Here is a 15352-nt window from a genome sequence, read left to right as displayed (position 1 = left end):
CCGATAGCTGGTTGTTGACCACTTTTTCCATGACCTTGGCGATAAAGGGCAGGTTGGAGATAGGGTGGAAATTGTTAGGGTCACCTGGGTCCAGGTTTGGTTTCTTGAGTATGGGTTTGAGAGTGGCAAGTTTTAGAGCATCTGGGTAGATTCCTTGTGCGTGTGAACAATTGATAATATTGGCCAGATATTTAGAAATAGATTCCAGCACCAGTAGAAGTAGTTTAGCCTGGATTTGGTCGGATGGATGTGTGGAGGGTTTTATTCTCTTTAGAATAGTTTCAATCTCCATTGTGGTAGTGGGTTCAAAAGATTCCAATGAAATTTTGCTGTTAGGAGAGGAGGATGAGGGGCTGTGTAACGGATTTGGGCTGGGTGGAAGCCATGTTAGTATTTTGGAAATTTTGTCTTGGAAGAAGGAAGCAAGTTCGTTGGCTTTTGATTGCGCTTGGTCATCTGGAATGGGAGGGGTGGTTGTTTTTGTAAGTTCTGAAACATAAGAGAAAAGTGCCTTCGCATCAAATACAAGGTCGTGGATTCGTTGGGCGTAAAAATCCCTTTTTGTTTGTAAAGTTACTTTTCTGTAAAAGTGCATAGCAGCTTTATATGTAGATAGGGTGTAGGGATTAGGGGCTTTCCGTCATTTATTTTCTGTCTAAGGTCTTGCTTTAATGATTGGAGCTCACTGGAGAACCAAGGTTGTTTCTTTTGTTTTTGTTCTGGATTGATTTTTATTGTCAATAGAGGGCATAAACTATTAGCTACTGCATCTGTGATGCTGTGCCAAGAGCGTAAGGCAGGGTTCGGGTTTGATACATCAAGGTTAGGAAGTTCTTTGGCTAAGGATATGCTGAGGACCTCTGACTTACAGGGTTTCCTGTAGTGCAATGTGGATGGGGGGGGGGGGGGGGAGGTGAGGTGAGGAGCTTCCTTTCATCGTGAAGGTGGTGGAGATCAGAGAATGGTCAGACCATGGGACTGGTAGGCATATGGGGGGTGTGGGCTGTAAGAAGCTGGAGTTAATAAAGATGAGGTCGAGAGTATGTCCAGCTTTATGCGTAGGTTTGTTTATAATTTGTTTGAATCCCATGGCTGTGAGGGAGATTAGGAAGGCTTCGCAGTTGGTTGTGCGATGTTGAGTCAATATGTAGATTGAAATCTCCTAATATTATTGCTGGGGAGTCCAAGTTTAAGTATTTGGCTATGGTTTCAACCATCGGGGAGGCATCTGAGTCTAGGGTTCCTGGTGGGGCATAAATGAGGAGAATTTGGAGCGATTTGGATTTGAACAGGCCTAACTCTAGTTTAGATGCTGTCTTAGTTGGTTGCAGGGTTAGAAGCAGTTCTTTTTTGGCAGCTAAAATGAGGCCTCCTCCTCTTTTTCTTTGTCTGGGAAGTGAGAAGAAGTCATATAAGTGAGAAGGGAGCTGGTTTATCAAGGCTGTATCTGCCGGTTTCAGCCAGGTTTCCGTTATAGCACAGATGTCTGGCTTGGAGTCAAGGAGATAGTCATTGAGGATGTGAGTTTTTTTTGGTGAGCGATTGAGCATTGAAGAGTGTCAGCATGAATAGGGCAAGACCCAGGAGTTGGGTGACGGGTGAAATCATGATTGGAATAAGAGATCTGTTCGAGCGAATTCAGTGCTGTGTGAGTGAGTTCTCCCTGAATAGGAAGTTGTGGTGTAGGATGGGAATTGAGTGGTCCTGTGTCATAATTGTCTTGAGTGTACAATTTGTAGTATGTTGCGGAGTGTAGAGAGGAGGTAAGTCTGCTGGAAAGCTGGAAGGAGAAGGGGTGAAAACAGATCCGTCCGTACTTGATTTGAATGTGAGAAGTCCTGTTATGGAGTAAGAAAAGGAAGTCCTAAGCAAAGGGTGATCCGGTTAGCAAGGAGATTTAGCAGTGAGAGATAATGTCCTCTTATTACTACTATTACTGGATTGGACCATGCACTGGGTCGCACTAAGGGGCGCACAAAGGGGCCAGCCCCCTATCCAAACCCTTCCCTTTAGTATTAAATTCCCTTCCGGCACAGTCATTCACCGTTGCCGCCTTCGCGGATGATGTCCTGATCTTTGTGCTGAATCCTGAAATTTCTTTACCAGAGGTTTTACGGCTTCAACATAATTTCGGCACATTCGCTGGTTTAAAAATAAACCAAGAAAAATCTGAGGCGGTTGATGTCACCGGGGTGGTGCGGGACCAGTGGACAGGCTCGTTCCCACTTAGATGGGTTGACTCGGAGTTAAAATACTTGGGAATCCGAATCCCCATCGATATTGATGAGTTGTATGCGGCTAACGTTAAACCTTTGCTACAGCATACATCTCGCATTTTAGAGACTTGGCGGAATCTACCGCTCTCCTTACGAGGCCGCATACAGCTCTTTAAGATGATTGTACTCCCTAAGTGGTTGTACATACTCCAAATGGTTCCCTTATGGGTGACTCAACAAGATATGCGAAGTTTCAATAAATCCCTTCGTCTTTTTCTGTGGAGACAGAAAAAGCCACGGATATCTATGGCGGTTTTGTGTAGACCGGTTGGAGAGGGGGGACTGGGTTGCCCCAATCTTCTTTGGTATAATATGGCGTGTAACCTGCGATTGGTGCGGGACTGGTTGTTGGCTACGCAAGCCCTTGTTCCTTACCGAACTTTAACGGCTTGGTATCAAGTTCCGGGATTAAATCCCCTGTTACAGCTGGCTGCCGGTCGAGTCCCGCATCATTTGCAATCCCACATTTTAGTGGCGTCCTGTCGTAAGACCTGGTGGCACCTCTTAAATCTCTTTGATATAGGTTCTCGATTAACCCCATTTATTACTCTGGTACACAACCCAGAATTTCCACCAGGGAACCAAAACTCTACCTTTCACAAATGGTACAATCAGGGCTTGAGATATGTGTATCAACTCTTTGATAGTACCACGGCACAACCACAGACATTTCTGGCCTTACAAAGCAGATATCTGTTGCCACCGCATGATTCCTATGCTTTTCTTCAAATCCCACATTTTATAGCTAGTCACCGGCCTATATTTACTCCTACTCCCACTTTTCATAAACTTAAGGAACTATTTCCTGAGTACCCGACACAGAAAATGAACATTACGTGGTATTACACGGCCTTGTCCAAACGGGGCTTACCCGATCCTATCCAAAAACTCTATAAGAAATGGGAGGTTTGGCCGGAGTTTAAACTGTCTTATGAGGAGTTTACACGGTTGTTTGAGATAACCAGATATGTCACAGACAATGTTTTATTGCAGGAAACCTTTTATAAATTCATATGGAGATTCTTTATTACTCCTGCTAAAGCATACCAGATACGTCTAGGGTCCACAGACCGTTGCCCTAAATGTAAGACACAGTTGGGAACCTATGCCCATTGTTTTTGGGAATGTCCAGGTATCACTCATTTCTGGGAAGACGTGGCTCGGTTGTGCTCCCGCATATTGGGACATCCTATACCTGTGGACCCGAACTTATGGTTTTTTGGTTCCATGACACGACTCTCGTGGGATCCCCTGCCACACACCGTCCTCTTTTTACACAGAGCAGGTTTAATAGGCAAGAAATTGCTGCTACTGCACTGGCTGACAGAGAAGGTGCCTACGGTGGATGCTTGGTTCACTAGAATGATATGGTTGGGTAGTCTTGAATATGTTACTGCTAGAAATACCTCCTTTAAGAAACTCCGCATGATCCAACAAATATGGGAAGCTTTTTTCGTTTACTTGGACCCCACTACAGGGGCCCGCCTTATTGATTAACCGTAGGTTATCAACCGGGCAATGCCGCACTATGTAATCTCTTACTTGATGTAAACCTAGTCACAGTCCGCAACCATCTTGGCGTGTCGGCCTGGTGCTCTAGATCCCCTTTTCGGGAAGTGTCTTTACTTGTATATGTACTATTCTCTTATTTTATACAAGGTTCCATATGGCCCCACTTATGTACGCGGTGATGGCCTTGCTCATGGGTATCCCAGTCCCTAGCTCGGTAGAGGGGGTCGGTTGGGAGGGAGGGGGGAAGGGGGGAATAGGAGGGGGGGGACAGGAGGGGGGTAATAACACCAAGACGGCATGCTTTACCCATCTCCTTGACATGTTTTTGACCATTTGATGATTTGATGACTGGATGCTGCCCACCCTTGAAGGGATTCCCCTTTTACTAACCTAGTATACGTTGGGGCTGCAGTTCATGGTCAGGATATGCTGCTTGATGGTCAATGCCTCTTCAGACTGATACTTATAGAGTTTGGGTCACTTACTCTGAGGTTATCCTGTTGATTGTTACTCTATGTGTTCATCCTATGCATGTACATGTAAATTGTTGGTGTTTTCAATTCAATAAAAAGATTTTACAAAAAAAAAAAAAATTCCCCTACCCCAACCAAAGAGTCTCCATGGTAGTATACTTCCCTTGTGCCCCCCTGGTGACCCCTCCCCCCAGATCCCCATGTTCCATAAAAATAAGTCCCTGGTCAACTAGGTTTGGCTCCTTCTTCCTCTATTGCCTCAAATATTGCCCCCCCCCAAGCCTGCTATTCCATCCCAAGACCCTCTATACCTTAAAAAGAACTGTTGGTGGTGCAGTGGGGGCCCAGAGCACTCTGAAAATGGCACAGACAGCCTTTGCCGCATCACGTGATGGGGCAAAGGTCTGTCGGCACCATTATGTCTTTGGGGTGGGGTAGGTTTAAGGGTTGTCAGGAGGGCAGTGGGGGCCTGATTTTTAAGTCTAGGTTCTAAGAAGCTTTAGCATGGCCATGCTGTCTTTAATGTAACCATAATAATGTTGCCACAATCATTAATTTTGCACATTGGGTGTTAAAGGGTTTATCAGGATAAACACTGTGGATCCATAAAGTCAAGAGGCTGCCAATGAAGAGTGGGTGACTCGCCAGAATGATGGCTACTGCCTGGAGTCAATACCCTTATTAAATAAACATACACAGGCTTACTGTGACTCCAACATCGCTCTAAGCTTCAACAGCAAGAGGAAATGTGGAAAAAAGGATTCACACTCACAAAGAGGGGAGTAGCTGGCTTGTTACGGCGGTTACTACCCCAAATCAAATAAGCCTGATACTTCACTTTCAATGCATATACAGCAAAGTTCTCTGATTCAACGGCAGGGGAGAAGAAAAACTGATACTTCACACATCCAGCAGAGCTCTCTGCTTCAACGGCAGGGGAGAAGAAAAGAGGGTTCGCACTCACAAAGCGGGGAGTAGCTGGCTTGTTACGGCGGTTACTACCCCAAACCAAATGTGCCTGATACTTCACTTTCGATGCACATCCAGCATGGCTCTCTGCTTCAACGGCATGGGAGAAGACTTATACGTCACGCATATCCAGCATAGCTCCCTGCTTCAACGGCAGGGGAGAAGAAAAACAACCAATAAGGGCTAATAACATAGTCTGGGTAAAACAAAAAAGCATGGGTGCAGCTTGCTTATTGCGGCGGCTACTACCCCTACTACCCCTAACGAATCAAGCTAGATATTTCACTTGGATGCAGCTCCATCACTGCTCTCTACATTAAAGGTGGGGGTGGAAGGGAAATAGAACCAAGAGCTAAGAGAAACAGATAAGTATGAGAGAAAATATGTGTGAAGCTTGCTGGGCAGACTAGATGGGCCATTTGGTCTTCTTCTGCCGTCATTTCTATGTTTCTATGTTTCTATCAGGGTACATTAGATTATTTCTATCATGTATAAATGGCTATGTTGACACCAGCATGGAAAAGTCAGATGCTAGCTTAGCACTCATCTCCTTCATCTCAGTCAACCAAACTTTTTGTCTCACAAATATTGCTGAAATTACTGAAATAGAAAGCAAATCATTTATCTTATGTTTCATCGAGGTTTGCAACAAGTTCCTCTCAAAATACAGACTTTAAAATTACATTCAGGAAAAACTTTAAGTGGTGTTCAAATTTTATTTTAACTTTGTTTAATGTTTTGACCCCTGTGCTCCTTTTGCATTTGCTAGCATTTTTTAACTCTATTTTTAAGAAGTAAGCAGACAAGAACAACTACATATGAGTCAGTGTACAATTAGACAAGATTATTACATCATTAAAGTGAATTATAAGTTGAAAATAAAAAATCAAATACACTATACAGTCTACATGTACCATCTCTGAAAAGTAGTGAAACACCATTTGTGTTGAAAGCTATTAATACACCGCTTCTCTATATCCACACCAACAGACTACTGACCAACAAATTAGAGATGAGTAGACCAATAAGATCAGAACCTACCCCAGATAGAATTATAGACCTGGAACATGCCTTTAAGGGAATGCACTAACTTCACAATCCAAGCTATCTCAAATATCTGAGAGAGCCAGCTATCTGTCATGGGAGTTATTCCACAGAAATGAATAGTGAATCTGGCTGCCAGCAACAACTGGTTAATCAAAATTTTAGATTTGCCAAGAACAGGAAAGGAATCCCGATACCCCAGCAAAGCCAGTTCAGTGGAGGGTGAAACATGCTACCTGGACATCTGTGAAACCACCTCAAAGATCTCTACCCAAATGTCTGTGTTTGTGGACAAGTCCACCACATCTGCTGGTATTTTAATGTTAAAAAACATCATTATAAAACCTCAAGGAAACATTTAGGAAATCAGTTTCCTCACAAAAAAGTTACTACACTTTCATCTTTGTTTTTTATAAACTGCTTCAAAAAATCATATCTTCTGGTAAGGGGTTTCATACATGGAAAGGTTGTCAACCGCATTTAGGGATCCATTCAATAATAATGTTTCCATAGGAAAAGAATGGGAAACAAATTAATTTTTGAATAATCTTATTTGAATAGAAGTCATAGAATTTCACTTTGTAAAGCACAACACAAAGAGTTATCTCCAGTGTTAAAGATAGTCTAGCACAGTGTTTCCTAACCTTTTCAAACCCAAGGCACACCTACATTAACCAAAATGTTATATGGCACACCAAACTCCACCAACCAGGCAATGTCGACATGAAGAAGATTTATATGACCCAAAGAAGAGCTCAGGAAGCACTGAAAGGACCTTTATGTCTTCCAAATTAGTAAAACAAAAGGAGAAAGAGTGAACAGAGACATACATGAATCTATCATGATGCATTAGCTCCCTCTATATACAAGTGCAGGAGAATGGAGAAGTCAGAGCAGTGCCCAGCTCAGTTAGTTATACTTGGCTGCCACATGTAGCTGCCAGAGCTCCTGCTACCAGCACTCAGAGTGAGTCACATTTCATGCTCAGTGCATGTTCTTCCTGCGTTACCCAGACTGGGGATAAGACCAAAACTGGAGGGACTCAAAGGAGGGCAAAAATGAGGAGATGCTGGGTGCAATGTGTGTGTGCTGCAAAAATCAGATCCTGGCTATCTGTGCCCTGAATGCTGATCATTAATTATTAGCACACCACAGGGCTCATGTTGAAACTAGGAAAAGGAAGCGCAAGTAATTACACATGATCTCAGAAAGGATCTCCTACACATTTAACAGGAAGGAAGAGGAGGAAGTCTGGCCTAGAGCTTAGCACAAAAGGATGAGAACCAGAGAAGCTGAGGTTCTAAGCCCCCTTATCCCAATGCCACTCAGATCTTGGGCCAGTCAGTTTATCTCCCATTGCCTCTGGTACCCACTTAGATTGTAAGCTCTTTGGCTAGGGTCTTATCATACCTGAATACTTATCACTGTAGTACAGCACCTTGTTCTTCCAATAGCACTATAAAAATAAGTATCAATATTAAAGAGTCTCTTGTTGCGAGCAGAGCCAAGGTGCTGGTCGGGATCTGAGCATCAGGCATTTGTCACTGTTTAGTGACACACTTGATCAGGTCTGAAGACACACTGGTTGGGAAACACTGGGCTAGCAAAGAATGAAGATCAACTATAGTTCCTTCCATCTCTTCCCACCGATCACTGCCTTCAGACTAGTTCATAAGAAAACATTATCACACTGTCAATATCTTTCTTACATGAAGAAAGGCATACAATATCCTTTCCAATTATTTTTAAATGTAGGAAATACCTGGTACAATATAATACAATACGATTTTTGAACAGTTTACTGGATGCCTACTCATTTCAGCAATTTTCTCAACAGTTTTCCTGCACTATCTAGCATTTTATGATGACATACCCATATATACAATGCTATTTTATAGCTTTTTTAAATTGCTAGTGCTATGAAGATCTTCAGAGTTCTGAGTTGTGTTACTGTTGAAAGGAAAGGGGCCTCTAAAACTGGATACACTGAATTTAATTTGTAATTTTACAGTAATGTATTCATTGATATACTAATCACATACGGACAAACTGATACTTACATCCAGAGGTGCCATTTATAAGAACCAGGGTGAAATTGGAAGCCCATGAGTTACGCACAATATCCTGCCAGTGAATGGTATCTGCATAGCAAAGAAATTGGTTCTGGCCAACATAAACACCTCCATTAAGGATTTCTGTAATAAAGCAGAAAAAAAAATATTTGAACTTTTTACACTCAATGATTTAGTTTCAATGAAATGAAATTACTAGAAACACCCATTTACTGTATGCCATCCCTGTAATTACTGACATATTTTGCATGTGAACTATAATAAATAGATTTACTTTGATATATTTTAGTAAATACTATTACTTTAATCATAAAACATAACTTTTTAAATTCTTGTAAGTCCCCTTCACAGAGCATTTCTCATAATTATTTGAATATAGGAGAAATGATAACTGGAAGGGGTTGTCAACAGCCCACACTGTTGTAACCCCCTGACAGTGCACATAAAATGATGGGGTAAAATCCCTATTGTTTAAGGGTCATCCATTGCATTTTTGTGTGGATTCTTCAAAATAGGTCATGGAGATGGTGAAGTCGATCTGATGAGGATAGAATGTTTCAAACATCACTATTCTTTACCCTTTACTGTATGGACAGTGAGAGTATCCCCGGATGCCCCTCCATGATTTCTGACACAATCTATAAGATCAGGCTATTTCAATAATGGACAGAGACACATTACATCAAAATCCAAAAACCAAACTGCAACTTTATTTTCTGGAATATCCATCCAGCCAAGAACTATTTACATGGATGAGAAGATGTTACACAACATACTGAACAATTCAAAAAAATCATATGCTTCCATACAGTGACTCTTATGATTGCTACTGACCATAAGAGGTCAACCTGTTATTCTATCCACTGCCTTTTCTCTTCTTCAACCCTATGGAAGGGCTGCTTCTCTCCTTCAGACATATCCACATACCAAAATTCTTATCCAATGGGTACCAAATACATAGGACAAAATTCCATGACTGTACAATACAGCATCACTGTTCCCACGGCACACCACACATTGGTCTTGGACCTCTTTATACAACTCTTCACTTTACCAGCTTTCCGTGCTGGTTTCCCCATATACAACACATCTAGGGGCAATACCTCACTATGACTCACCCCACGTTTGAACACATTTTCCACCTCTCTTGGAGCATCCTGCTATGTACTTTTTGGATAGTTCCTCAGGAGGAGAACACCATGCCACACTCCGGCTTCTGGCCTCTCTGCTTTACCACTATGGTAAGCTCCTCAGAGTGGAGAACACCTCTCTCCTTTCCATCTGTGCTAGGTTCTCTGGACAACAACATCAAGAACAGACTAGGGAGCTCCCCACTGGGTTAACTCATTCACTCCTGCATTTCTCCTTTCTGTCTGTAGGATAGTTCCCCTGGGAGGAAAGAACCCACTCCTTGCCACTCCAGTATTTATCTGCTCCAGTTCAACCATGAAGAGGGACACCGTCCACTCCACTTCTTCTCAGTCTCAGGCCTCTCTCCTTAAGGAAAATAACCCCTGCAGCATCCCACTCCCTTTGGAGGGTCCCTGGGTCTCCCAGATCAAAGGCTAAATACACCAGATGATTACATAGCTAGAAGACCTTAATCCCTACCCTATATAAGAGGGCAAAGGAGGAAAGGGGTAAAACCCACCAAAACCTTCTCCCTTTATTGTTCCCACTCTCTAGAATCCACCAATAAGAGAATCCTAAACCTTTAAAGGAACATTCACACTGTTCCCAAAAGCACATTAAACAAATTTACATTCCTAACTCATTCCCTTAAAAGGTCATCCAGTGGTCATTTCATGGTGTTCCATGATAACTATTTACCCCATTCTCTTAACAAGTCAGAACATGATGAGAGCAAGGTCTCCCCCACCCAAAGGGCTTTGTAGATATTGACCCAGTAAAAAAAATATGTATTCAAACCTAGGCAATATTAACTATTTTAAAAATTAAGACATAATCTGGTTAAGGATTGCTTTACAATTCCAAATACTAACCAAATGCTGTCATGTACTCCATATAGAGAATTACAAATATATATTAATGAGGAATTAAACCAATGTTCCTATTCCAATAATTTACCATTTACTATTTGATTTCTAACACACTTTCCCATTGACGTGCTCAACATGGAACAACACAAGGAAGATCCAGATTGGAAGGGAAGAGAGACGTCCCTGCTCCTTCTTGTATTCCCCCTTCTTTTCCGCTCCCTATCCCAAGTCCTCTGTCTCCCTCTTCCAGCCCATAACCTTAGCTCCCCTTCTCACCTGCCCACCAATCCTTGCCATCCTCTTAAATATACATTGATCTGTGACATCAGTCTCTTCTTTCACATGCAATCCCTTCTCTCTCCAACCCCCCCAACTACACATATGCACTGAATCAGTCATCTCTTACCCTTCCCCATCTGAACCCTCCCTCTTCCCTCTAATTTTCTATCTGTCCCCATTTTCCCACCTGATCCCTAACATTATCCCCAATTAGTTTCCTTTCTCATTCTCCCTCAATCACTGCCAATCCCCTCTCTCAACCCCTCTGATATCTCCTCTTTCTGCTGGTACTTGTTGCTTTTACAGTTGTCAGGACACCTGGCTGCACCCCCTGTGGCACAAGGGCCATGATCCTACTTTACCCCTGAAGCACAATGTGCTCATTATAGCAGCCTTCACAGCTGCCACCACACAAAGCCACCACTGCCACTATGGCGCCTTGTCCTATGTTGCCACTGTCCACTCCCGGCACATTTGATGCAGCTAACTTCTAATCCAGATCTGCTGCAGCTGGTGTATCCCACCTCCCCCTCATTCACTATCCCCGTCATCCATTATTGATAGGGATGTGAATCGTTTTTCAACGATTAAAATTATCGTCCGATAATGTTTATATCGTCTTAAATCGTTATAGAACACGATACAATAGAAATTCTAACGATTTATCGTTAAAAATCGTTAAATCGTGTTAGTGCGCACTAACTCGAGTTAGTGCGCACTAACTCCCCGTTAGTGCGCACTAACTCGATTTAGTGCGCACTAACTGAAAATGATACAAATAAACACTTTCCAGGTCACTGAAGGTCAGTTAGGAATGAATATGTGTTCCTATTGGCTGGCTGCCCTCTTATCTATTGATATTACCAAGGTTACCACTGAGGTGATGGTTGGGGGGATGGGAAATGGAACTGGAAACTAACGAACACCAACAGAAAATGAAACAAAGTGTTCACACTTCCCAGGTCAGTAAAGGTCACTTAGGAATGAATATGTATGTATGTATTCCTATTGGCTGGCTGTGCTCTTATCTATTGATGTTACCAATATGGTTGGGGGGATGTGAAATGGAAACAGTTGGAAGCTTGACAAAAAAAGTAATGTAATGATCAGCACTCACGTGACTAGAACTTGTTTGTTTATTATTTTTGTTAGCAGGCACCTGAAATGCTAGTGCATGTTGAATTTGCCAATCACTGTGCATTTTAGAAAGGTGGTCCTGGCTGGAACTGTACACAGTTCAAATATATGTAATTGATTGTTGGTAAGTGTATTTTTTAAGTAGCCACACTGGCACCAGTATGTTTACTTTTCCTCCTACTTAACTCACTAGCTCAGCTTTGTAAGAAGGGCTTCTCTGCTTGTGTGTTGTTTTTGTTTGGTGTGAGGAGAGCAGAAACATCAGATCTTTATTCAATCTACTACAGTCATCTCTGACAGTGCCCTATCCCTATTAATACCAGGAGTGTTGTGATCTTCCTGCACACAGTGCCCTAACCCTGATACCAGTCTGAGACAGCTCCCTCCCTGCATTACTAGTGAGAGGCTGGCTTCACAGACAGGGGGGAGCTGCCTGACCCTCACTCCTGACTTCCCCCATGTCCCAGCTAGTGAATGGTGTGTGGGTGGGGGAGGGGGGGGGGGAGGATGGTGAAGTCTGAGACAGCTCCCTCCCTGCATTACTAGTGAGAGGCTGGCTTCGCAGACAGGGGGGAGCTGCCTGACCCTCACTCCTGACTTCCCCCATGTCCCAGCTAGTGAATGGTGTGTGGGTGAGGGGGGGGGGGGGGAGGATGGTGAAGTCTGAGACAGCTCCCTCCCTGCATTACTAGTGAGAGGCTGGCTTCACAGACAGGGGGGAGCTGCCTGACCCTCACTCCTGACTTCCCCCATGTCCCAGCTAGTGAATGGTGTGTGGGTGAGGGGGGGGGGGGGGAGGATGGTGAAGTCTGAGACAGCTCCCTCCCTGCATTACTAGTGAGAGGCTGGCTTCGCAGACAGGGGGGAGCTGCCTGACCCTCACTCCTGACTTCCCCCATGTCCCAGCTAGTGAATGGTGTGTGGGTGAGGGGGGGGGAGGATGGTGAAGTCTGAGACAGCTCCCTCCCTGCATTACTAGTGAGAGGCTGGCTTCACAGACAGGGGGGAGCTGCCTGACCCTCACTCCTGACTTCCCCCATGTCCCAGCTAGTGAATGGTGTGTGGGTGAGGGGGGGGGAGGATGGTGAAGTCTGAGACAGCTCCCTCCCTGCATTACTAGTGAGAGGCTGGCTTCACAGACAGGGGGGAGCTGCCTGACCCTCACTCCTGACTTCCCCCATGTCCCAGCTAGTGAATGGTGTGTGGGTGAGGGGGGGGGGGGAGGATGGTGAAGTCTGAGACAGCTCCCTCCCTGCATTACTAGTGAGAGGCTGGCTTCACAGACAGGGGGGAGCTGCCTGACCCTCACTCCTGACTTCCCCCATGTCCCAGCTAGTGAATGGTGTGTGGGTGAGGGGGGGGGGGAGGATGGTGAAGTCTGAGACAGCTCCCTCCCTGCATTACTAGTGAGAGGCTGGCTTCGCAGACAGGGGGGAGCTGCCTGACCCTCACTCCTGACTTCCCCCATGTCCCAGCTAGTGAATGGTGTGTGGGTGAGGGGGGGGGGGAGGATGGTGAAGTCTGAGACAGCTCCCTCCCTGCATTACTAGTGAGAGGCTGGCTTCACAGACAGGGGGGAGCTGCCTGACCCTCACTCCTGACTTCCCCCATGTCCCAGCTAGTGAATGGTGTGTGGGTGAGGGGGGGGGGAGGATGGTGAAGTCTGAGACAGCTCCCTCCCTGCATTACTAGTGAGAGGCTGGCTTCACAGACAGGGGGGAGCTGCCTGTCCCTCACTCCTGACTTCCCCCATGTCCCAGCTAGTGAATGGTGTGTGGGTGAGGGGGGGGGGAGGATGGTGAAGTCTGAGACAGCTCCCTCCCTGCATTACTAGTGAGAGGCTGGCTTCACAGACAGGGGGGAGCTGCCTGACCCTCACTCCTCCGGGGTATTGTGATCTTCCTGCACACAGTGCCCTATCCCTGATACCAGGGGTGTTGTGATCTTCCTGCATGCAGTGCCCTATCCCTATTAATACCAGGAGTGTTGTGATCTTCCTGCATGCAGTGCCCTATCCCTATTAATACCAGGAGTGTTGTGATCTTCCTGCATGCAGTGCCCTATCCCTGATATCGGGATGTGTGCAAGAAGATCACAACACCCCCGGTATCAGGAATAGGGCACTGTGTGCAGGAAGATCACAACACCCCCAGTATCAGGAATAGGGCACTGTGTGCAGGAAGATCACAACACCCCTGGTATTAGGGATAGGGCACTGTGTGCAGGAAGATCACAACACTCCTGGTATTAATAGGGATAGGGCACTGTGTGCAGGAAGATCACAATACCCCTGGTATCAGGGTTAGGGCACAAGTTCTAGTCACATTGACTGATCACATTACTTGTTTTGTCAAGCTACCAACTGTTTCCATTTCCCATCCCCCATATACTGTCAGTAGGAAACTTGGTAACATGAATAAATAAGAGGGCAGCCAATAGGAATACATATTCATTCCTAAACTGACCTTAACTGACCTGAAAAGTGTCAAATTGTATCATTTTCAGTTAGTGCGCACTAACTCCCAGTTAGTGCGCACTAACTCCCGTTAGTGCGCACTAACTCGAGTTAGTGCGCACTAATCGGAAAAAAACGATTTTTAACGATTTTTTAACTAAAAAATCGTGCCTAAGACGATTTTCTTGCCCTGCCACACGATTTCTATCGTTAAGACGATATGGAAAACGATTCACATCCCTAATTATTGATGCTTATGCTTCAATGTAGCTCACTGCTACCACAAACCTTTAGCCTGATGTGGCCCAAAGCTGAAGTTTGACTCTACATGTATGTGTCTGTCCACAGAACTGACAACCAGTCCCATGTGCCCAACTTACTTTTATACACTTGTCTAGGAATTTGCATTCATTTAAACAAATGGATAAAACATAAAGAATGTGCCTATATTCTTTTCATTTGTGCCCCCCCCCAAACAAAAAAAACAAACAACCAATAGAGGGGTTCCAAGAATGAAAAGAATAATCTTCATTCCATTTGTTTATCTTTTCTATTCATTTCTATGGCTCATTGAAGCCTATGGCTGTATACTGCTGAGAAAAAAAACAATTGGTAACTATAGCAACTCACCACCTTGTCAGGTCCAAGGCAGGACAAGTTGGCAAAGGACAAATGATGGTGCAGTATCTTTTTGACAAGCCCATAGCTTATAGTTTAATTACTTTTTGTTTATTATGATTTGAACTGTCTTCATCTTTGTTTTTGATTTGATTGATTTATGTGTTTAATTATGAATGTTTTATTTTGTAAACCACTTAGACCCACATCCATTGTATTGGTGGTATATAAAATATTTAAAATAATTAAACATATATGTATATATATATATGTATCAAGTGAACCTGACCTACTCCCACTGTAAAGTCTGAGCATGTCCAAGAAGCTCTGTGGTTCCTCTCTAGCTCTTGGCAGAGAATGACATGCTCAGAGAGTTTTACAAAAGCTTACAAACTTTGGGATTTGGCACTGATAAAGAGTTACTTCTGTTCTTTTCTGTGCTATAGTGGTATCACACACTGTGTCAAAGAAAGAGGCAGTGCACTGCTGCTGATTTTAATTTTGCTCTTCAATGGGG

General features: G+C 44.1%; 1 protein-coding gene across 4 annotated transcripts in view; it reads right to left on the bottom strand.

Moving 5' to 3' along the window:
• The window catches only part of ERBB4 (erb-b2 receptor tyrosine kinase 4), a 2403189-nt gene that overhangs the window by 912078 nt on the left and 1475759 nt on the right, over positions 1-15352 (bottom strand). For all 4 annotated transcript variants that reach the window (XM_029606129.1, XM_029606130.1, XM_029606131.1 and 1 more), the window contains exon 4: positions 8335-8469. In XM_029606129.1, the coding sequence (XP_029461989.1) occupies positions 8335-8469 (135 nt within the window). The remainder of the gene's footprint in view (positions 1-8334; positions 8470-15352) is intronic.

Source organism: Rhinatrema bivittatum, chromosome 6 (assembly GCF_901001135.1).
Source record: "Rhinatrema bivittatum chromosome 6, aRhiBiv1.1, whole genome shotgun sequence".
In the NCBI taxonomy this organism is placed as follows: Eukaryota; Metazoa; Chordata; class Amphibia; order Gymnophiona; family Rhinatrematidae; genus Rhinatrema; species Rhinatrema bivittatum.
Note: the sequence above shows the minus strand (reverse complement) of the source record. Positions and strands in the feature narration are given on the sequence as shown.